The sequence below is a fragment of the Phallusia mammillata genome, chromosome 7 (genome assembly GCF_965637545.1).
Source record: "Phallusia mammillata chromosome 7, kaPhaMamm4.hap1.1, whole genome shotgun sequence".
NCBI lineage: Eukaryota > Metazoa > Chordata > Ascidiacea > Phlebobranchia > Ascidiidae > Phallusia > Phallusia mammillata.
This window is the reverse complement of record NC_137258.1, coordinates 24837045-24861112: the sequence shown is the minus strand read 5'-3', so window position 1 is coordinate 24861112 and position 24068 is coordinate 24837045. Positions and strand designations below refer to the sequence as shown.

The following is a 24068-nucleotide window of genomic DNA, read 5'->3' as shown; positions in this document are numbered from 1 at the left end:
TGTGTAAAAAGTTGTTTACTTTAAACTGTATGTGATTGAAATCCTGCTTTCAGACACAAATGGACTAAAATATGAGGTTCTATACCAAGATCATGCATTTTCACGCCACACAGTTCCATAATGCCAATGTGACCTGCATCGACAAGCACTTCTTCGAAATGAGCCATGGCATCAATTGTCAATTATCTCTACTTGCCTTGTAAATCTGTATCTTATGTAAGATGAGATGTAATGTCACACACATTTATAGTGAAACAAAATAAAAATATGTATTTTTTGAATAAATTATTAACAACAAATTTTAAATTTTACAAGATTTATTGTTTTCCGTTGTTTTCCTAAACAAATTTGCGATAAATAAATATAAAACACTTTAAAACCTTTCACGCATCTTGTATATTGTTTTGCCATGACAGTGCACAAGTGGAGAAACGTTTGTGAGTTTGCTGATGCTGAGGTGTAATAAACTAATAACAATGTTTTAAACCGTAAGTCCACGAAAACGATGTTCATTTGATTTTAGGGTCATTTTTTGTGAAAACTTTGAACATAGGGCAAGCAAATCACTAGCCAATTTGCGCGTGTCGTTTTTTGTTTTGTGTTTCATTTAAAAAAAGACAATTGCAGCAAATTTGTTGCTTAAACTACCAGTTAATGTTCATTTAAAGTCGTAAAAAGAGCAGTTCACAAGATTTTATACTGGAGTTTGAATGTGTAATTTTACTGTGATGTGAATTAGAAATATAAGTAATCAAATATGTTAATTAAAATCTGTACTTTCCCCAGATTTATTGTTTAAGGACTTTTTGTTTGTCATTTAAATAGCATAATGTCTCGTGGAAGCAGTGCTGGATTCGACCACCATATTACTATATTCTCGCCAGAAGGACGACTGTATCAAGTTGAATATGCATTCAAGGCAATAAACCAAGCTGGGTTGACTTCGGTGGGAGTTCGAGGAGATGACTGTGCTGTTGTTATGACTCAACGCAAAGTCCCAGATAAACTAATGGACATTTCCACAATCACTCACATGTTTCAACTGACCCCGAGTATCGGTTGTGTAATGACTGGAATGACAGCAGATAGTCGATCACAAGTTCTTCGTGCAAGACATGAAGCTACAAACTGGAAATACAAGTATGGATATGAAATACCTGTCGACAGTTTGTGCAAGAGAATGGCTAATATCTCACAGGTGGGTTGGTTGTACTTTTTGCTGCAAAGTTTCATCTTGGATAACATACTTATATATAATTTTATTTTTCAACCTCTTACTAAAGTGAACACATTTATTTTCCCCTTTCTTTCCTGTAGCTTGTTTATACACCTTTGGGTTGAAATATTTGATGAATTTAATTATTTCACAATAATTTGAAGTTGTGGTATTATATTTAATTTCATATAAGCTGTGAGGTGAAAGTTAGTTTTTTTGCTTTTTTAGGTTTACACCCAGAATGCAGAAATGAGACCAAAGGGTTGTTGCATGATCATGATTGGCTGGGACGAGGAATACGACAAACCGATGTTGTACAAATGTGACCCTGCAGGTAAATTCATTCTAATTTCCAATTGAAATAAAATAACATTTTCTTGATTCTTAACCTATAGTTTCTTTGTCAATATTTTGTTCTCAATATTTTGTTCTCAATCAATATTATCAATATTTTGTTGAGTAATGCCACAAAACTTATGTAATGTTTTTGCAGGTTACTACTGTGGGTTCAGAGCAACCAGTGCTGGTGTAAAACAGACTGAAGCGAATACATTTCTGGAAAAGAAAGTTAAGAAGAAGAAGGATGCAGCGTGGGACATCGAGAAGACGGTGGATGTCGCTCTTTCATGTCTCACCCACATCTTGTCAGCTGACTTCAAACCATCAGAGCTGGAGGTCGCCGTGGTTACACGAGAGAATCCTCAGTTCCGCGTGCTCGCAGAAGATGAGGTCGACACTTATCTCACAATTCTGGCTGAAAAGGACTAAAATGTTTTTGTTTATATTTGGCTGCTAAGTTCCAATTGTTGTGATTGATGTTGAAAAACTCAAACAATGTTTAGACAAATTTGTGCTTTGCTTTAAAAAACTAAATACAGGTAAATAGTGAAGTGCATAAATTCACGCTATGTTCTTGACAACATGTTATCATGCACTGTTTGTAAGAGATAAAACAACAAGTGCATTGATGTGAAGTTCTACAAATAAAAGTTTGTGATGGAAGTCATTTGTTTTTGAACAGGTTAATCTTTTTTCTCTGCCTTCTTTTTCTTCTTGTGGTGTCCGATGATTTTGAGTTGTCTCCAAGTCACAGCTTTGTCCCGATCAGCTTTAGTTATCCGACTGAAGTCGAAATATTGCAACTGTGGGATTTCAGTCACAACATACTGCCTGAAACAAAACAGGAAACTCAACAACATAATAGTGTAGGGTTAGGAGGTAAATTCACATGTTTTCATGCAAAGGTTTGTGTAGTTCAAAACAAAAGCAGTACAAGTAATACAATAAATATTGGTTTTAGTGAATAGTGTAGCCTATTTTTTACCATGGATTTAAGGCTCTTTACTGACATCTAGAGGTAGTAAGATTTCGTCGCTTAGCGCCCGAAAAAAAATGAAACGTTCACAACACCATATTTGAATTAAATCACGTTTGAAATTAGGTTGTGATTTTCGGTGCAAAACATCACCTGTAGCCTTTAGCTCCGTCGATGATATTTCCATGCAGAGTGAGAGTTTTGAGATTTGGCAAACCAGCAAGTTTATCGACCTGTTTCATGTCATCAATCACGTTGGCATGGAGATACAAAACTTTTAGGTTGCTCAGCTCCAAAATCGCCTTGAAGAAAATATGAGTTGGTATTAAAGTATTCTGTCATTGGAAATATCACTTTGTGGGGTTTTTACGCTTGCAACACAGAATTGTAAGTTTGAGTTTGTGGGAAAAACGGACGGTGTTGGGGCTCAGGTCCAGGTTCGCAAATTTAATTATCTTGTATGCGCATGGTTATGTTTGATCCGTTATCTGTGCATTCACCACTTTATTATGTATAGGCGTACAAATTGGTTCATTCGAAAAACCAAACTATCGAGCCCATTTCGTACAACTATATCCCGGCTGGGATCCAGTTTGTAACTGTTACAGATTTGGTACAACTATTCGGAAAAGTTGATTTATCCGGATTGTTACGCCACATATTATTATTACAAGCAGATGTTTTCATTGTCTTCTTGTTAGAGTGCTGTTAATTAGTTCAACAACCCGCGTCAAACAAGCCCAGTTCGTTCGTTACACACCTCACTTATTTTCGTCAGATCGTTGAAGGAAAGATCCAACCACTCTAAAGTTTCAGTGGATTGCAATATCGCGTGCAAAGTTGTGGCGAAACCGTCAAACGATGAAATTGAATTGTTGCTGAACCGGATAGCCTTGCTGCAAAAAAACACCGGTAAAACTTTCCGCTTGCCTTAAACAAATTTTGGACGCTTTAAACGTTTTAAGAACGGCAAATTTATCTGTAAGCATGGCAACGTGATAAAAATGCTTAATGGTCTTACTGTGGTAAACTTTACCTTCGGCCAGAATTCATTTTCCTACCTGGAATATTTGACGTGTTTAGTTTTAGTGTCGTCATCAGCAACTTGTTCCTTCTCACCACTAGGTGTCGTACTGGAGGCGGGTTCAATGCTGGGGAGGGTCACGGGGATTGTGATGTAACTATGGACTCCTTGTCTTGGTGTTGCTTTTGTGAAATCTGCAACGACAAGATTCTCTCTTAACTTCTTCAAAGCAACTCACCAGTTCTCTGTTTGTCAAAAATACTGATTTTTCTCAACCCAACGATTCAATATCCCCGGACCCCTTTGGATCAACCCTGTGGTCCCAAGCAACATTTCAGAACACTCAACTAAAATTTCTGCATCCCCTAGTTTAGTACAACGCCCGAATCACAGTTGTAAACGGGCCTGAAATTGGAGCCCGAGCCCGAAACTCGACGCGAACCCGAATCGTTTTTAAGCAGCCCGTTTAGGCCCGAAAGTTTGATTGACAGGCCTGTACGTTGAAGCCTCAGGAAAGACCAAGACAACAAACACAAGAGACAATTGGTCTTGAACAAGGTGTTTTAGGGCTGTATGACACTGGGTCAGGTCCACTGGCTGCTTAGCTGGTTAAATTTATTCAAAAAATGTTAAAAGTCAGGCCCGAATTAAGCCCGTTTTTTGGAAGAAAGCCAAGCCTGAACCTGGCCCGAAAAGTCCGGCCCGACTTATATAACTTTGGCCCGAACCCCTATAACGTGTCTGGGGATCTATTTTTACTGTAGTTACTCGAACATGATCCAGTGGTTTTTATAAGAATAGTTTGGGTTACACTTATGAAAGCGATCCCTACCAGGATCGATTGCACTAAATTTGGTCGAATTAAACAGTGACACATAGCGGCGTATTAGACACGTCATAAATTTCAGCGAAATGGGCCACAGCGCCACTTACCGGTCAAACAACAAGTTTAGCTCTCACCTGACATCTTGCGGGCGTCTCTGAACGAGAAATCCACTGGAGGTCCAAACTTCTGCTCATCATCCCCATCTTGTGGCTGCATCGCTGCAAGCATTTCTCCGATGCTGTGTCTGTGAAAGTTTCAAATATTTCATCATCAAATATAAACTGTGGTAAGACATCGGGCTTGCTAAGACGAACATTGGTCAAACGCTGTAAAATGACTTCGTCATATCAGCTACAAATAATCCGTATTCTCAACCCCATTGCGCAAACAAACGTCATAGGTACGTCATCAAAATATTTCCTTCTGACAATTCAGCGACAAAAATAAATAAACTTTCGGATGAACTTTCCCACAATTTAGGTGAATTTTTATCCAAATCAGAACAAAAGTTTTACGTTAATAAGAAATGTGGTGCGTTTTCCCTAAATCACCTTTTTTCAACTGGGCCCATGGTCGCCTGAGGGACCACGAACAATCAAACGGTTAATAACAAGTCCCTTAAATGGCATGAAAAGCGCGAAAAAAATTCACAATTCGCCGAATCTGATGTGTGTGTTTCCACCAAACACCAAAACCATCTTCCAAGGCTCGCTTTAACTTTGCAAATGTTATTTGACTTGTGTTATCAAACACACTCACCGTTTCGACGTAACACTTTCAACCTCATAATGGTTAAACTTTTCGACTTCCATGTTTGCGCAAAGTAAACAATAAATCAAATTTAACACAGTGACCTCGTTGCAAAAGAGAAAGTCAATTTAGAGTTGAATGAAGAACCAAAACATGCCACCGAACTTATCAAACCATAAAGTGAGTTGGTTCTGAACGCAAGTTTTGAAACTTCCAACTTTTCATCAACATACTATCAATAACACGACAGGAATATAAGGAATGTACTACAAACCATTGCGGATATCGATTTCGCATACAAAAACGGCATTATTATTCCTTAAATAAACAGTGATTTGTAAAAAAAATACACAGATTGATTTGAGTGTGCTGAAATTGTCAGACAAGATATAAATGATATTTGCATTTGACCCAATCAGTTTAAACACATTGCAAAACTTGATGTAGTTGACTTGGAACATAAACCACATAGTGTGGAAAACTCCTCAGCCAGACGGTAATAAAAGCAATTCAGTGTTTTACGAGTTTTGCTCGAAGCACGAGCCGAAGGCAAACATTCCATAACACGGAATACGCGAGTTCAAATTACTTCAATGTAAACATCCATACAATGTCACCTTTCAACAAATATCTACAGCCAGATCAAATACACAACTGGTCCATATCCTGCTACACAAGGTTATATCAAGTAAAGTAAAGTAAACATGTTCATTCCATGAAGTGCAGCAACGCACTAAAACTGTTCACGCACAACAGACAAAAAATACGCCTGAATTTTACACAGCTATTTAACCCCTGTAGTTAACTCGAACAAGATTGCTGTGAAACCCAATCATGAGCAACCACTGATGCGACATACACTTGGGACACAAACTAACTTTCAACCCCTGATGTTTGCCTCCACACTCGACCTGTTGAAACTTCGGTGTGTGGCAATCCATTATAGCTACTCCAAATACAATTAAACATTAACCGGACAAGTAAGCTGCGCTCACCCAGTTTGGTGTCTGGTTTCCCACCGATTCGATTATTTAGCCCAACACAAACGAACCTTGTAATAGTGAAGACGCTCCTACTGTCTTCTCGCGTCGAACATCACAGCAGGGAATAAGGCAACAAAAGATCGACGTTCTGTTGCCAAGCTTACACTGCGTGTCAAAATTGAAACCTTAACACACTGCGTGTCAAAGTGTATTCATAAATAGAAATCATATTATAAATTGATTTCTATTGGCGGTAAAATGTTTTTTATTTGGCACTGAAAACATTTTGGCGAAAAATTGGCATGCTGGAAACAACGAAAAATGGAAAATTTAAAACGAAAAAGGGAACTCAAATGAAATGTTCTAAAATACATGCTTCCGTTTCTACAAATTCCAACAGTGATAATTGCGCGCCTGTGACGACATAACAGCAATCATTATCACGTCACATGAAATACAATCGTGTAATACATTTACAGCTCGCACTGGCAGAGAAATAAAATAAACTACAAAATAATTTGCAACTAATGCCAGGAGGCGGAAAACTTCATCGAATCCAACGATTGTTGACTTCCCAGTGACGTCACACTGCCCAATGACGTCACACTTCTCGTTGTTACGTCACTGTTTGCTCGCGTTATTGTAAAGATGGACGGCAAACTGCTGCCGTAAAGTTCGCGAGCTTCGCGAGTAAAACTGTCTTCTGACGTCATAGAATGTACTGATGATAGTGACGTAACAGAGGGATCAATACTTTTACGTCGTCGATGTCGCGTGATCTGCACTGGGGCTGTGACGTCATAATTACGCGTTGTTGACCTTCGTTTCTTCCGTATGATGGCGATAATGAGACCCAGACACACCGCTGTGACGACACAAAGAGCTGAAACGGTTGCCAAGAACAACGGGCTTTTATAAACTGGTTCGTTGTGACGTAATTCTGTGGGAAACAATAAAATTCTTGAAGTTATGCAGTAATACAAAACATTCGTTGTCGGGATTATTCAAACTTACGGAGCAATTGTTCCTTCCAATCGTTCTCGTTCCAAAACCCTTCAGCATACAAAGGTCCAACTGTGATGTCATAATACTCAGGTTCTAGATTGTCGGTTTCCGCGACTAAATAATACGTTACATGATGTCTCTAATTATAATCACTTTAGTTTTGCCACAACAATCATGACTGTGACATCATAAACACACTGTTACCTTCTCTTTTCGATCGCTGACCGCGACGTTGTGAGGAAGGGCGAGATCTAAACATTTTCAGGTTTAATATTTCTATCTCAGATGTTAAAAAAAGTTTCAAAAGCAATATTTGAAGGTAAAGCTACTTACACCGTAACTCACGTCAGCCACACATTTAGCTAATTTTCGATAGGTGGCGCAGTAGCTGAATTATTTATTTAGCGGCTAAATAGGGGTATGGTGGGAAGTAAGTTTTTGAAAATTTACGTTAAGAACTAAGTTTTTGGGTTAGTTTCATTGAATTTTTAATGATATTACCTAACCCCAACCCCAATAGCCCTAACTGTAGGCATATTTTGAGATATATCGTTTTCAATAGGATTTGTGCTCTCTGCGCCACCTCTCGAAAATTAGCTAAATGTGCGGCTGACGTGAGTTACGGTGTTAGTAGATTTTCCATATTTGAATACCCGTCAGATCCACAAGATGGCGCACACGAGCTTCCCATGCACGGATGAACTTTGCATTGCAGGAAAACAGGTCCGTTGGTGAAAGAGAGAGATCTGGACGGGATCTTGTACCTGGCCTGGGATCGACGTCCGTTCTCAAGCACAGAAATGTCGGGTGCAGATGACCAACATCTGGAAAATAAATGATAAAACTGTCAACGTTTGGTGGCGCTGTAGGGAACTAGCTTCGCAACGAGCTTTGTGCAGTCAAGTGTAAATTGCTTTATATTTTCGTTGTAGAGACCTTTTTCGTTGTAGAGACCCTTCACTAAATCTTTTTTAATTGATTTTGGAATTAGTTAAACGACGCATTTTTAGTTTGCACGTAAAACAACTTACCCCTGATCCGATATAACCTTCTTTCGTTGTCTGATCGACCTGACGAAGCACTCATCCACAACCACCTTTACGTCATCAGTGACGTTTGTAGGAGGGGGGATTTCATTGGTTGGGATCGCATCTTTGGCTTTGGTGCTTTCCTGAAACACGTTTCGCGTTATTGCATTGTAGAGAATAAAAGTCAATTGTATATTTGCCAGGAAATCGAAATAATTCAATTGAAACACAATATGAGTATCAAGTTTATAGAGCTCTTCTGGCAATTGTGTTTTACATGGGTGTGTGATTTTTATGTGGGTAGGGTAATTTGATCAAATTTAATTTCGAGTATATGCTTATTGCTGGCGCTAGTAACCGGAAAGGTTATATTCATTTAGTTTAGGCAACTCACGCTTTTATATTTAAAAAGTGCGTATTCTTTGCTGAGACGAGCCGTGGTATCGCCCGCGCAGTCAACGGTAGACGCACTTTTTTAACTTTGACTCCACAAAGCGCTTCAATGTGATAAGGCAAGAAATGTGGTTGTGGACCACGAAGCATTTTGTCACGAAGTCACGAAGAAATGTCAGTGTGGCACAGTAATTTGAGCGTGTTCCAGTATGTGGTCATACAGCTGCGAGTTTAAACTTTGCATGTAGTGAATTAAAAATCAACTTGGAATGGGTTTCGAACCACAAATCAAAACGTTTTGGGAATCAGAAAGATTTTGTCGATGACCGGCAGTCACATTGACGCCACCAGTAGAAGGACAACCAAATATTTGTATGCAGCCAAATGTTCATGAATCAGTTTATTTGGCCCAAACATTAATTATAAACGTGGTGGGAAAATGTTCTGAGACTGTGTCACTCAACATTTACACAATAAATAATTTGTTTTCACGCGACGGTGCGAAAGTTTAGACGACAACAAAAGTTTTTATGTTGTTAACTTGCATGTAACGCTTAAATTCATTTAGATTAAGCTCACAAAACAACAGTTGTCAAGTTGCTTTGCGAGTTGCCTGAACGTTTGTTATATATTCATCACAAGTCGAAGTTTTAGTTTTGGGAATAAAAAATAAAAGGTTGTAGTGGCGTTGACCAAAAAGTCTGATTCTGTGAAAAATATGGCCAGATTACTTTTAAGGTCAGTTTGTGGAGATTTGACGGTTTTACGAACCCGATTTGATGCGACTTCATTTAATCGCCTGTCAGTCCTGTGTGACGTCATAGTTCGATTATGAGGAAAAAGGAGAATTGAAAAGCGCAATTGTTTGGGTTAAAGCGACTTGGACAAGTTAAATCCGATTAGCGCTACGTCGCCGCGCCTTCGCTAGTCCTGATAGGAATGTCACGCTCCATTGATTCCTACAACTCGATCAAAACAACTGTGACGTATTTGTACCGGCCGAGGTGCATTGTGGGCAGTGGCGGGATTCAAACTTTTTGTCAGCCGGTTCTATCACAAAGTCATATTTTTCAGCCGGTTCCGTTACAAAAAGTTCATTGACAGTAACCAGTAATGCTAAGCGGTTCGCTGATCTCATGAAATTTTGTGAGACGGTTCTATAGAACCGGTGCGAACCAGCTGAATCCCACCACTAATTGTGGGTAATCTGTAAAAGTTTTGACCTTGAACTTGTATTTTCACCTGCAGAAGAACTCCAACATAAAGATCATCTGTTGGTGCGAGGCGAGGATTTTCGGTGAGAGCTTCCGAAAACGAATTGTCACGAAACAATAAAACTACCGCTTCGAGATCTTCATTGTTTGTTTTCGGGTTTCGAATAATTGTGCGTGATCTGAAAATATCACGTTAGGGTAAGTTACCATCTCACAATCAATACAACAGGTAGGAACCGTTGAATATTTTGTAGCATGTTACCACTGTCAATCTTTTCCAACGTTTATAAACCACAGTACAGAAGGGAAACAAAAACTTAGTAATATTTCTGTATGCTATCGGCAAAAGATATTAAAAATAAAAAGTGGCTCCACTATTTAATACGGCCTATGTCTTGTTACTGGCTGCACCCACAAGACCTTATACGCCGAAACATTGTGTATTGTTTGCTGCTTGCTTGCCATTAAATTAGAATAAAACACATCAGCTGAAACAGACTAACAATATTTCAAAGTTTTGCCAAAACTACTGTCGTCGATCTTAAAGAAATTTTAGAACTTTAAGATCTGTAAACTGCAAGCCGTAAACTTGGATTGTATGATTTGACTTTTATCATTTAAGCGAGATTTCATTCTTAGCATCTTACATTGCATGGTTGTCGCTTGGCGGGATCAGTTGACTGCTCACAGTGAGGTCGATGGGAAAACGACACGTCACACCAGCAGAGAAAAGGTAATCGAAGAAAACCACTTGAATCGTCGTGGCCATATTGGTGACACGATTGTGGTAAATTACTTCGCGGTCTGTCACCTAAAAAGTTGGGAAATTATTAATGCGTTTAAATTCAGCACAATCGCGCTGTAAAAAATATCCATTGGGCAGATTGAAACCTGACGCGTTTTAGTATTGCATTGGAAACAAAAAAGAGCAGCACTTTCAACTTCTGTACAGGTATTTAACCATTTTTCGAACACCAGCAACAAACATACGTTAATGACGGTGACAACATGAGCTTGGTGGAACGCAGAAATATAAATGTTCGGTTTATATAAAAGGACTAATTTGCTCTCGTTTTGATCCCCAAGAGCGTCGTAAAGCGTATTTCATCATCAGTGATTTGTTGTCCAATTGCGCCGCACCAAAAACATTATAAAAACCTAAACATATCAGTTCGTGTTTCCCAAACATAACTTGCAAGAAAACACTTTAATGATAGGTTGTTGGCCCATTGACAAAACTTCGGAACTCGTTTGCAAAACTCTAATTCGCAATCAACCTACAGTCCGCTTTGTTCCGCATGAGCTGAGATCTGTGACGTCAAACACGTAATGACCACCAGTGCTCCCTCTAGCGGTGGGTGTGCAGTTTCCCTCGTTCAAATGAAGTTCTTGCTGTTCGATGTTGTATGACGTCAGGTGTGACGCATCAACTGAAATAAGCATGCGATTGTGTGTGCACTCAACCGTGATGTCTCCACCTGAACAACAACAGCAATTGAGTTTATTTCGCTTTGTGGATGAAATCGTAGCAACATAATTGCACTAAAACTTTCAACAAGCCATTGACATTTTATGATTGATTGATGGAACGAATTTAATGTAAAGTATTCTAGACATGATGATCTCAAACACTTAACGAATAAATTTTGCCATTTCTTGGTTGAAATCTCTGACAGTAAAGCAACAAATTTGATAGACAGCGTTAAGTTGGTCGCCATATATTGTGTGAACTAAGTTTGCGTCCCAAATGATTTGGATTGTTTTTTAAGTTTTCTAATCAATGTTTTTATTTTAAGGCAACACTCAAGCGAAGTAAAATCCATTTAAATTGTTTAAACCACAATTCCGTACCACAGAGGTCTTCGTTTTTACTGAAGCTCGCCGGCCACCTTGTGGAGATCAAACTTGGATTCCATTCATAATCTGCCGTCGGGACTTTTCGCTGCCTCAGGTTTATCAGGGGAATCCCCGAATTTTGTGGGGATTCTTTGCAAAATCCCGCTGCCCAAATTTCCTGCTCTTTTTCCGTCAAAATTTTGTCCCAAATTTTTAATCCCGTGATTTTTCCCGTGAAAGTTGAATATTCCTGACCCGTGTCCGGACCCGACGAACCGACGTACAAAATTCCATTGTCTAGTATGGGTTCCGAACTCTGCGAAACAAGTATGCATTCAAATCACGCAGCACCACAAATTATGGGTTAAATCCGTGTGTATTTTTTCTCCCATCGTCGAACTTGAACTTGACGAGATAATTACACGTCGGCTGCATTGATGACGTCATTTATACTGAACATTTTGTTGACGTCACTGTTTAAAATTTTGTCTGCGGCTGCACCAGAAATGTTTGCAAATCAATTTTAAAGCAAATTTAATTTGTAAATTTTATAATTTAAGTTTTGTGTTTCTTAAATCAGTAAGAAAGAAAAATGGAAGTGGTGAATTTTAAAGGCAACTCGTTTGCTTCTAAAATGGCAGAAAAAATACAAAAAATGTTTTTTAAACATTAATATCTGATTCCGAGAACAGAATAGTTTTAATTTATAAAATAGGAGTGGCTGGCACGGAGTCTTTACCCGGTATATTGTACTTCTCCCCAATTTTCGTGCTTTTCATGGAATATTTTGTGCAAATTCACTCACTTGCTCTACAACATCTTACCTTCAAATCAAAGCCAGACCCGACTTCCTCTGAATCCATGTAAACTACCCACAATCCCTTCCGGTTATACGTCACACATACGTAATGCCATGTTACGTCATCAACTCGCAAGTTGATCGGCCGTGATGACCTTCGACCTTTTGCCACCAAATATACGTCATAGTTGGCGCTGTCTGAATTTTTCAAACCGACCAATGAGAACTCGAGCTTCTTGTGGGTTGTGACGTAAGAAAATATTGTTCCAGTTTTCGTTAAATCGAACGACTTTATCCAAACGCAAAGTGTGACATCATAGAGAGGCTTGATTATGACATCATTCGTCCAAGCTAAATCCTGCGAGGTTAGCGATTGTGACGTAAGAAAGGTGGATGGATCGGGAATTTTTAGAACATTATGTTGTGATTCTGAAAAACAAAAAGTTTAGTTGACAAAAAAATATCAAATTAATTTTGAAAAAAAAACATTTTACTGCATTCATCACATTTAAAGGCGATTTTTCGAAAAAACACAGCATCAAAAATCACTTTTTAAAAAAAATTTGTTTAAAACGTGATTAATGTAATTGAGTGCTCTGTCTGCGGAAATTAAAATTCTCTGCATATTTAGTGTGACGTATTCCACATTTTAACGTGTAATTAACTTTCCGGCAAACCAGAACATAAGGTGCGGTGTGGAAGTATGAGAAGTATGAGACCTCACACTTCATAATTGGGCGGGTTACTTCTGTGTCGTCACAATTAACCGGCAGACAAATATGTGGCGGTTTCATAAATTGCAAAACTTAGATGAAAATGAATTAATAAAGTCAAAACAAACGAAACGTTCCTGTACCTTGTAATCCGAATACGGTTTGTGATGTCATAAACAATAATGTGACTATGACCTGAATCATTTTTTTAAACAACTTGATTCCTGAAATAAAAACAACAAAAAATGCACATTGATATGATTTATGTAACTGTACAAATTGCCAGCAAAAAAGCACAAATACCAATATTGTTTAGTTGTTGGTTTAAACGTAAAACCGGTGCTATTCAGTCAGTGCTGCGTAGTTTTGTTAGATTCAAATCAAACTGTGCTAATGTACAATTTGAATGTTAAATATTTTTTTAGATTTAAGACTGAAATTAACAATCTTTACATTTAATGTTTGCTTGTTTAGTTATGACGATACGAAACGGATTTAATTACGCCAACCACACTTTACGCTGTATGCAAATTCTGCAAAATGTCCAACAACACAAAGTTACATTACATTTTACGTCACAAACAATATTATGACATCTTGCCTCTGAAACAAAAATGCTTCTGCATTTAAAAAACTGACATGGATTGTTCTTTTTCAAATGAGTGTACAAAGCTCGTTGGAAGCCGACTTTGTGAGATAACGGAGAAGTAGAACCGCAATTTCCAAAACTGTTGGACATAAATTAAAATACTTTAATAGGCCCTAACTTTATAAGACGTAATTGTATTATTGTGTTTTGTTACAAGCTGCTGTTTGTTTTCATGGGGACAAAAAAATCAATCAATGTCATACAGTCGTGAATATTGTACTGCCATTTACATTGGTGAGCCACGCCGATTCCAATACATGTTTGGTTCATGAATAACTTAATTAAGTAAAACCATAGAGGAATGGTGGCAGCACATCAGTGTTCCGCTTGATCCGACCCTCTAACACGGGTTGTGGTAATTATTTCATAACCGTATCACTTGGCGGGCGGAGATTATAAACAAACACGCGTTCGCAAGTTGACCTTGTAACTTTGGGCGTTACACTTGTCTGACTGGTTCAACGTCGACTCATAACAACTAGCTCGCAACAAAACAACTCAAACCGCCAACAACTACCGTGTTTCAATTCACATTTACTGGTTCAAATTTCGAATAAGTCATATTGATTAATTGATTGCAGCCTGCAGGGCATTTTTTTCTCATTTTGGAAACAGTCTGTCTGTTGTTTACGCCAGTGTTTCAACTTTTCCACGTTGTGGCAAACTAACAAACTAAACTTTTGTTTGTAGCAAACGTTGCAGCGTAAAATTACAAAAAACAATCACAAAAATAATCACTTAAACATGAAACAACTTTTTCACTCTTAAAAGCGGTTTAAAAACCCTGTGGTTTACGTATTATATGGTCTACTAATCTAAAACTTCCTTCTTTTGACAAGACCATCGACAACAAAGGCTCAACAACAACGAATAGTTAAACAACACTTTTGCTATGAATCGAAAAAATGATAGCCCAGTTGCTATTTCGGATCTCCTCTATTTTCACCAAACAAATACTTGGATCACCGATATAATCAGCTTAAGTTGCGCGGATCGCTAACTGTCGCCTCGCATAAAAACAAACATGCGAACTGGAATGCAAATGCGTTTGAATATTGGAACTACAAAAAACTTTACACCTAAAACAACTATCTGAACACAAATCACTATTTTCAATCACGTTGTTATGGTTTGCAGACATTGTCAACGGAGCATTCTATTTTGTTCGCATTTAGTTGTCTCGCACACCAACATAAACTTGCCCTATGCTCATCTGCAGGCGTTAGAAATCAAGCCTTAAACCCAGACGCATTTCTAATTGTTCATCCACTTATAGTTGCGACCTTTTAACGTGAACGTTGCGCAATTCAAGTCTGGGTTACAAGATCAAATGTCGGTTGATTTCATTTCCAACAAAACATTTCACTGCAAACCGACAATCAACCACAAACAACTTTCTTGCGGCTGAACTAAATGTAACAATCACAAACAATTCTGGCTTTTACTTGCAACAATTCTGCGTTGTAGTTACAAAACTCCTTTAGTTTTCTGCCTGCTACAGTTCCACATTGTGGCGATGTGCTTAAAAACGATACAATTAAATCTTTCTCAAAATCAAACAAAGACGAAACACTTAAATCTTTCTCAAAATCAAACAAAGACCCTCACACACTTCATGTTACAGTCTAACGGACAGGAGTAGACGAGCTGTGCTGAAGGCAACGTTTGGGTAAATCCTCCAGCTATGCGCCGAATCTGCGCGAACTGATAATTACAACTGGGCGAGTCGAGTTAAGCCGTGTGACGTTAATCTGAATCACGACACGAAATTCAAGTTGCTTCCAAGTAACAATGAATCCATGTCGGAAACAAAGGCGAAAAACTGCAACAGAGCTTCTGGGCCTGGACTCAGCTACACCTGCTGTGTTACTTTTGCCGTAAGTGTCCCAAACAAACGCAGCCAAGTTCAAACCTTACAAGTTTTCACTTCACACACTTACTGTATTCAAGCTTCCAATGAAACCTGTGGCCAACTCGGAAACAAAGACAAGAGGTTGAAACACAACATCAGGGCCTGGCGAAGTTACATCTCCTGTGTAGTATTTTTTTCATCTCAAACAAAAAATCTCAAACACCCTCAACTTTAAATCTCCCTAAAGTTTTTTAAATTTTTACTATGGCTTGTGTGGAAGTCGTAACATCTTTAAGTTGTTAATGAAACCATCAGAGTCATAAACCTTGCCAGCTTACAGCAATATAACTTAACCGCTGCCCGAACCGGTGGTTACGATCCGCTTTCGTTTAAACCGATCCACCCACGTCTGGACAAAACCTATTAGAGACGACGTGTGTTATTTTCAACTCAGTTTTTTTGCAAAACGTGGGCAATTAGAAACGCGCAGCTAAGAGTCATGTTGGTGATCTTAAATCATCTTTTTGAGTTAAACTATTCATAAAATTGTTCTTTCCATAAATTTGCAATAAAAATAGTTAAATCCGCGCAAACAAACTGGTAGAGTGACACAACGACTATACGCAATCTACAATATTTCTACAATATAACCTCGATAATGCTTAATTTCTATCTTAACTAAACTACAAATTGACATTTTGCCTCGCCTTCACTGCTGCTTAATACCGTTTTGATTGTAAACTGATAAACACAAACAGGTCACCGTATTAATTCTGCCCAAGTCAATATCCGACGTAGAAAGTAAATGTAACGTTCCAAACTACACTTCAGTTAAAACTGTTTTCTTGTTGAAAACATTTAAGGTCGCAACCGAGATTTTCCAGCCAATCATTAAACTTGCGGGGATGGAAGTTGGTCGCAACGTCGCCTTCTTCCATCGGGAGACTCTCCACTTCAGGCAAGCGGGTAATTAAGGTCCCAGGGCTGCTATAAAAGGAGTAAAACAACAAGTAGTGACCTCTAATTGCGTGTATGACCTTGACAGAAGCACGTGTACATCCTGGGTAGTTATAAGCAGCACCTCTATAAGTGTCTACAACCTCCTCAACACCCAGGATCACAAACACACCCTACACTTGTTCCACAACTGACAATTACGCACTGTTTTGCATTGTTCGCTCTTTATGACGTTTCAATCACGTTTAATGCGAACGCGACTAAAACAAAAGTCAATAGAAGAACTAGCTGGGAGAAATTAAATAAAAATCTTTGACAAAGTTGACTGCACAAAGTTGGTTCGCCAACCCGCTTTAAAACGTGACGTAACAAATTAACAATAACATTATCGTACTACGCTCTATGATATCACAGACTGATATTATCTTAGTCGGTGACGATTGTTTCGACAAATCCGATTGTTTCGCTTGCAGATTTAAAACTCGCGCATATTTGACCTTCAAACCCTGATGTCAAGGTGAAACGACCTTGAAACGAGCTCGTTCAATTAAGAGCTGTCTAATAGCGATGTGTGGGAATCACGGGGGGTTTGAAGCGACGTTCAAGTGAAGGATTAAAAACGACAAACAATGGATTAGAAGTTTTCAAAATCCCGATACCTGCTTGGCTGATGTCGTCAAAACATCAGCAATTCAACTGATTGACCGCGAACCGTAGATTGGTAATTAAACCAGAACATTCTCAAGTGGCTTGATTCCAAATCAATTCTATGTGACCTAATTTGTTTGTGGAAAAACTTGATTGGTTAATGAGAGACGGTTTTAATGGAATAATTTGAACAACCGAATCGCGTCGATGCGCGGTTGTGCAGCCAAGCATAGCGAACTTGATTGTAAACGTCACAATGTGCACAGCGCGATAAAATGTCGATACAAAGGAACAACTATCGTGTAAAGTTGCGATTGCATTAACTAGTGTCTGTGACGTACAATGGAACGCGCGACACGCTCGATTAACGACGGATATTGTGACGTCACAATTGCGGTGTTCGATTGCATTGTCAGGCGGCTGGTACCGAAGTTATTCATTGGCAAATTGTTGACTTGTTTCGGAATTGCAGAACTTTGTGACAATCGGCATTCTAGAATAAGCCGCGATGTACGCGCTGTTAGCTGGTTTGAACCGATCGAGTTTATACCGGATTTCGTGTAGGTTTTGTGCAAAATAATCAATTAAGTTTTTAAAATGAAGTTTTTTAATATTATTTCAAATATGGAAAACTATTAAGTCACAGACGTTGTATTTTCTGTTAAGAAGCGAACGTTTTACTGTTTAAAAACTTTTCGCTTCGACGTCATGGTTGACTGCATGAAGCTCGGTAGGAAACCCACTTTGTGTCGAAAACGTTGGCGCTTTAATGTTGGTTGTTGGTGGAATAGGTTTTGTAGTTCAATAGCTACATGGTGAAATTAAGATTGTCACAGCTCACTACTTGTTTTGACATCTCAACAAACCAATACGTCATTTATCGTGTTTGCATCATTGCCTGTCTGTTGTGAAATCCAATACATTATTCATCGTCGCCAAGTTTATTGATTATATCCCATGAATTTGTTGAAAAGTGGAAACTTGATTTGTCTGCGTTTCTTGATGCATTTGCCAGTTTGATACTTAGCACAATTTAGTTTCACAAACATACTAGGGTCAAACAGGTTTCACTGGATCGTTGAAATAAGCGAAATATGATTGAGCAATTAAGATGAACATGAATTCATAACTGGGATCAGCCATGAAGCGTTCATGCAGACCAGCGAGTTGTTATAAAGCAGATCAGAGATTTGGCAAACTACTCTGAAACACAAGTTTATGTTACTAACAAAGATAGGAGGATTTATCTCAAATTTTAAGTGTTTCAAAGGAATACAGGATTAATGTAAAGTTTTGAGCACAGCTGCTAAATAATTTCGACAACTTGGTGAAATTGTTACTTGGTAAACCCAACTTCGAGAAGTTTGTAATAATTACCTGTTGGCACGAAACATCTCCTTCAACATAATTGTCGGTTGAACTCGAGATCAAAGTTCACGGATATGGACACCGGAAATGACGTCGATGAAGGAAGTGATGACGTCGTCGATCCACGGGTCAAGGTGAGGTCACATACACTTCTCACATCTGTTCATGTAAATTTAACGTTTTATGTTATATAGGATGAGCTGGACGCGCTCAACCAATCAACGAGCGAAATCAATGACCTTGAAACGAAATTATCCGATGAGAGGTCAAAATTTAAAGCTCTGCTCAGCGAAGCAACGCAAGAACTCGCAAAGCTGAGCAACAAATATGGAAAAGCAATTGAACGCGCGCGACCCTATTATGACGCAATGAAGGAAGCAAAACAGGTTTGTGACGTCACAATTGTTGACCTTAGATGAAAGGTCAAACGGATTCAGAAATATTTCGCACGGAAACGCATAAGATTTTAATTTCTACTTTGTAGCAATTGTCAGTGGGAAATCCCGCTGCAGGTGATATTTTCTTACTGGTTCAATTGTTTGCAGGCCAATGCCGCCCTCTTGCGGGCAGTCCACAACTTCCACAAATCGAACGGAATTTACAGGGCCGCTAGAGAAACGATATCGTTGGCCGAACAGAGGTTGTCGGAGTTTGGTGAACATAAAGTGGACACTGCGTGGCAGGAAATGTTGAACTTGCAGACGATCCGTTTCATGGAGGCCGAAACTGACAGGTTGGAAACTTATTGTAGCAGATTTCAATTTTCAATCAGCGTTTAATGGAAACCACTTGCTAGGCCAGGGGTCCGCAAATTTGGGTCGCGAGACCTTCCAGTCTGGGTCGCGAAATATTTTAAATTTCCCATGAATACAAGCATCGCATCTACAGTATTAATGAATTTAGGTTTTTTCAACCTTTTAATCATTATTGCATTGTTACGTATGACTACGTAACTGTGACGTACAGTCTATGTAACAATGCAAAAAGTTAAGCGCACCTATGCATGCATGCGTTTTCTGATTAGCTGTGTACTCAACACAGAGCCCACAGTTCTCATTTGTTAGAATAAATACGTTCGTTTACTTACTGTTTTAAATGAAAATAGAAACTGACAATAGCATAATAGCAGTCTTAATATTGATATTTAGTTGATTAGTATTTTCCACAGACTTGATGCTTGGGTCGCGAGTATTTAGAGCAATTTTTTTTGGGTCGCGCCAAAAAGTATTTGCGGACCCCTGTGCTAGGCAATGCACTTTCAATGTCCTGGAGTCGTTTTTCGCACCTACCCTTGAAGACATTGCCTGCAACTGTTAAAGCCAAGTCCCAATTTGCGCACAAACCTATGGACTATACACACAAACTAATAACAATGCAGTTGATCACACAACTGGCCGCAACAAGCGAAATGGACAGAGTGGTTTAATTTCAACTTTTTTCAGAACCCGGAGTGAACGTCTTCACGCTCAAGCGACGAAAAGATACGAATTCCTCTCAAAGAAAGCGGAGAGAATTCGGTTGAAACACAAAAGATCGACGAGTAAAACGAAACCTTACTTCGACACAAAAGAAATTCTCGAAACAAAACTACAGGTTGAAAGCTTGATTCATGTTTAGATTTCATATAGTCCAACTTAACAAGTTGTCTGATTTGCAGAAACAGCGCCAATGCGTGGACAATCTGCAACGACAAATAGAATCCGCTAAAGGGCGCTACAAGACCGCTTTGAAGAACCTGGAAAAAATTTCCACGGAAATCCACGAGAAGCGGAAGTTGGACGCCCACTTGCGGAGTTTACTAGGACCACGTGACCACAACATCGACGGATCGGAAGATGACGTCATTTCCACCGAACTTGACCTGATTGGTCCAAAATCTTACGGTGGACAAAGTTTTTGTCAACAATTTTTTTGTCAAACTTTTGGTGCGACATGTCATTATTTAAGCTGTTGCTGCCTGGCATAAAGAGCTATTCTGGCTATTTTATTTTTACTCCGACGTTTCGACGTCCTATACGTTGTGATGTGCTTTCGTTTAATTCTTTTTCCTTTGTTTATCATGCACTGCACTAGCATTCAGTGTTTTTTATCCTGATGAAGACGACCTTTGTAGGACGTCGAAATGTTGATATGAAAATACAATTGGCAGAAGAGCTCTATAACTTGATATGTCATTATTGCAGATGACCTGGATGACCTTGAAGAAGATTTAAAGGATTTTGATTTCGATGAAACCTTGGAAAGTGACGATGGCGCGAGTTGCTCCGGATCAGACTGGGAAGAAAGCGACGCTAGCGGCAGCAGTGAGTCGCGTGTTTTGTAAAATTTCTATTGCAGAACATCAAGGGGCAAAGTTACATTATGCCCTGACTTTTTGTTATTGCCAAAAAATACACAAATCAAAACAAATTGTTAAAACTTTTTGTAAAATTTACTGACAGGCGCCACAACGTCATCAACTACGTCATCACAACCTCGACGTCATTCCTCCCGTAAACTACGTCACTACCGACGTCAGATAAGCAGTGCGTCAGTCGATGACGAAACAAGAAGAAACAAACTTTCGCCCACGATAAAAGGTTTTCGATGTTTTGTGCGAATTTTTCCGCATAACATTTCTCAAAAATTTCCAACACACAGTGGAGCACCTGATCGGGATTTACCCCCCAGATTTATCGTCCTGGGTTCGAACCCGTGAAAACAAATATCGTGCAAAAATTACAAATATATAAATAACAAAAAAATAGTAGGTTAGACCCCCGCCAAAAAATGACAGTACTTTGGGATCCTGTTCGTTAAGATCTTCATTTAGTACGAATATTGCAGCTAAGCTATATCTTGTCTTAACCATTTTTCCCTTTGAGCTACAAATTTTTCCTTCGAGATACAAATTCCAGTTACAAATTATTTAAAATGCGGAATGAAACCGACTTCGGAGACAATATAACTTTTACTCCACTGACAACTTTGTTTCTTCCACAGAAGACGACCACGTGTTCACGTTACCACTCACTAACCAGGAATCACTGGAGTCGAACGAATCACGTGATCGCACCTATGACAACCTGCACGGCATCAGCAGTCACGTGACCGGAGATGAAACGACGAAAGCTGAAAACGAATACGACATATTTGAAGATTTGTGTTAAAGTTTAGTGGATTATTTTGTAGAAATATTATTGTCAGTATTATTTGTATGTAGGCAGTGTGCAAATGGGGAAAAAAGTGCAATGGGTCATTGTTACAATGGTCGCGCCCTTTCGAGGGGTAATTCGGCCTGGGGTTTGTGTGTGGGGGTGTGTGATGGGGGGAGGCAGGGGTCGTTTATACTGACCAGGCAAAAACATATGTAACTTTTTACATTTTTATTGTTTTTGAAAGCGTCTGTTGCAATTGTTGATACTTCACCTCCGTTTTACAATTGTAGCAATTTCAATTCTCCGCGTTAATGTTGCAGGTTTAAACTTCGCCAAACACTGACAATCAAATGTTCGTTAGGAAAGCTTTGGATTTTATCAAGTAACATTTCGAAAAATAATAAATCACAAAATGCCTTACAAATTGTTGTATTTAAGTTTAATAATGTGACATGTGTGCAGAAATATTGCTGCCAAAAGAAATATCGCTGGGATCCTTGGTTGAAAGTGCAAAATAAAATTCACAACAAGCATCGAAACTGAAAGCATCCTTTTTTATTTGTCTGTAAATAAATTCCAAACTCGTGTTCGAACCAGGACCGAAATTTTATGCAAAGCGATTTAATTGAAATTGACCAAAAATAAAACAAGACTAATTCGCTCTGATTTTTATTCTCGCCTGCCACCAAGCGTCAACTTCCACAGATGGAACATTCACTTATCTCCAGGTCTAACTTCTATGCATAATTGAAACACAAGATTGAAGTGTTCCTTGAAAAACTCCCGATCGGCTGTAGCGATAACTTCGCGCGCTTGACACATTGTGACGTCACAATCGAGCTGTCGAGCCGCCCGCGCGGTTTAAATAATTGCGTGGTAATTTGTCTTTAGCGCGTGACGTCTATTTCGGACAAAAGTGGATGAAACCGGCGTAATAGGTTTATCGGGATGACGGCTTGCGTTTTTGCGGATCAGGGTTGACGCCTGATGGTTTTTAATGGAAGTTTATTATTTAACAAGTCGGCCACTTCATTTAAATAAAGTTTGATCAAAACTTCGTGTTTTTTTCAGTGGATCGTGGAAAACTTAAATCTTGTACACCTGTTCAATTGCTGCAGAATATTTTATTGTGTTTATTAGAAAAGTCAAATTATACTATACAATAAATTACTTGGGAAACAAAATTGTGCTTCGCCAAATTTAAAAGTAAAAAACAAAACAAAAAAACAAGCAAAGCAACACTTGATTTTGTGGAAAATAAAAGTTTAAAATTAGAAACAAAAAAATGTAAATTTGATCTTCAAACTTTTTCAAGTCCCCTATTGTGTATAGGTCACCTATGTCATAATGAGCTTGTCAGGTGGTCGATAACAATAGTGACGTCATAGTGTTGCTACGCGAGATGTTGGATAAAAAGGAGGGTGGGAGAGTTAGTTGTTAGTGGAAAGGGCAGCGTGCATATAAATTTCAGGTTGAAATAAATAAAATTCAGTTTTACTTTGTTTTGGAAAAACATATTTACAGCATGGTTAGTGCATGTGGGGACTTCGAGGCATTTTGGCCGAAGTTAAATAATTTAGTGATTACTGTTGTTGCGCTTTGGAAATCGTGTCAATTAATGGTGGCTATTTTACTGGATTTGGGGCAAAAATCTTAGTTAGGAACTTTTTTTAAGAATGATTTGTTAACAAAATTATAATTTGTGAATGTTAATAATAATGTCTGTAGTATTGTAGAGATTGTGAAAACGTAAATGGTGGATACATAGTTTTCAATTTTAGCATTACACGGGTTTTGTGCACTGTCTGCGAGAAAAACTCTACGTAAGCTTCAAAATCATTTAACAAATAAACCAGAATGGTTGAAATGTGTTCAACGGCAAATTAAAATCTAATAATTAACAAACGAGTAAATTGCGGTGAGTTTTTTTTTAGGCTCGAAAAATAACTTTTGCAATATAACGCACATCGCGTATTTTTTATGCTTTCTATTTCTTGTCAAGTTAATACAGTTTACGATCTAAAAGAGCACATCAATTGTGAAGTTCGGTTGCTTTAATGCAGTGGTTCTTAATCTTTTACCCTTTTACCGCACTCGAGAAATTTCTTTTAGAAAATACTTATAATTCAAACTTACAGCTTCGATAAGTGGCATATTTGTAACAAAGTCAATTAAGAAACTACTTGATACAATTTATTTTTTACAAATAGACTTATAAACAGCCTTTATTTCAAAACAGTCGCTGTAGCGAGTTTGTAAATGCTTTGTACCACAAAGGGGGCAAACATAAAATTTAGATACAGTCGGTTTTTAAACACTTTGCCCGCTTCATTTAGGTTTAAACTTGAATTGAAA

At 38.5% G+C, this 24068-nt stretch overlaps 4 protein-coding genes across 7 annotated transcripts; 2 read left to right on the top strand and 2 right to left on the bottom strand.

Moving 5' to 3' along the window:
- Positions 1-764: 764 nt before the first annotated feature.
- On the top strand, positions 765-2063 carry LOC145238910 (proteasome subunit alpha type-6-like). The gene is made up of 3 exons (XM_080102196.1): positions 765-1198; positions 1445-1550; positions 1710-2063. The coding sequence occupies exons 1-3, from the start codon at positions 830-832 to the stop codon at positions 1982-1984; spliced, it is 750 nt and encodes a 249-aa protein (XP_079958322.1). The 5' UTR covers positions 765-829; the 3' UTR covers positions 1985-2063.
- Positions 2064-2151: 88 nt separating this feature from the next.
- Positions 2152-6250, bottom strand: LOC145238909 (leucine-rich repeat-containing protein 51-like). Of its 3 annotated transcripts, none has more exons than XM_080102194.1 (6): positions 6183-6250; positions 4516-4625; positions 3593-3749; positions 3292-3427; positions 2685-2833; positions 2152-2386 (listed from the first exon to the last, which is right to left on the bottom strand). In XM_080102194.1, the coding sequence occupies exons 2-6, from the start codon at positions 4607-4609 to the stop codon at positions 2239-2241; spliced, it is 684 nt and encodes a 227-aa protein (XP_079958320.1). In that variant the 5' UTR covers positions 4610-4625; positions 6183-6250; the 3' UTR covers positions 2152-2238. The 3 variants fall into 3 exon arrangements, with proteins under 3 accessions (XP_079958320.1, XP_079958321.1, XP_079958319.1); XM_080102195.1 differs by having other exon boundaries at positions 6127-6188; XM_080102193.1 differs by lacking the exon at positions 6183-6250 and adding an exon at positions 5141-5282.
- Positions 6251-6355: 105 nt separating this feature from the next.
- On the bottom strand, positions 6356-13326 carry LOC145238906 (uncharacterized). The gene is made up of 11 exons (XM_080102189.1): positions 13246-13326; positions 12415-12818; positions 11606-11906; positions 11036-11232; positions 10402-10565; positions 9783-9933; positions 8151-8290; positions 7773-7943; positions 7324-7370; positions 7129-7233; positions 6356-7054 (listed from the first exon to the last, which is right to left on the bottom strand). The coding sequence occupies exons 1-11, from the start codon at positions 13304-13306 to the stop codon at positions 6639-6641; spliced, it is 2157 nt and encodes a 718-aa protein (XP_079958315.1). The 5' UTR covers positions 13307-13326; the 3' UTR covers positions 6356-6638.
- A 5135-nt stretch (positions 13327-18461) lies between these two features.
- LOC145239563 (SH3 domain-binding protein 5-like) lies at positions 18462-22252 on the top strand. Of its 2 annotated transcripts, none has more exons than XM_080102918.1 (8): positions 18462-18710; positions 18771-18962; positions 19122-19309; positions 20019-20169; positions 20234-20459; positions 20760-20879; positions 21018-21155; positions 21562-22252. In XM_080102918.1, exons 1-8 carry the CDS (start codon positions 18651-18653, stop codon positions 21723-21725), a joined length of 1239 nt encoding a protein of 412 aa, XP_079959044.1. In that variant the 5' UTR covers positions 18462-18650; the 3' UTR covers positions 21726-22252. The 2 variants fall into 2 exon arrangements, with proteins under 2 accessions (XP_079959044.1, XP_079959043.1); XM_080102917.1 differs by having other exon boundaries at positions 21559-22252.
- The last annotated feature ends 1816 nt before the right edge of the window (positions 22253-24068 follow it).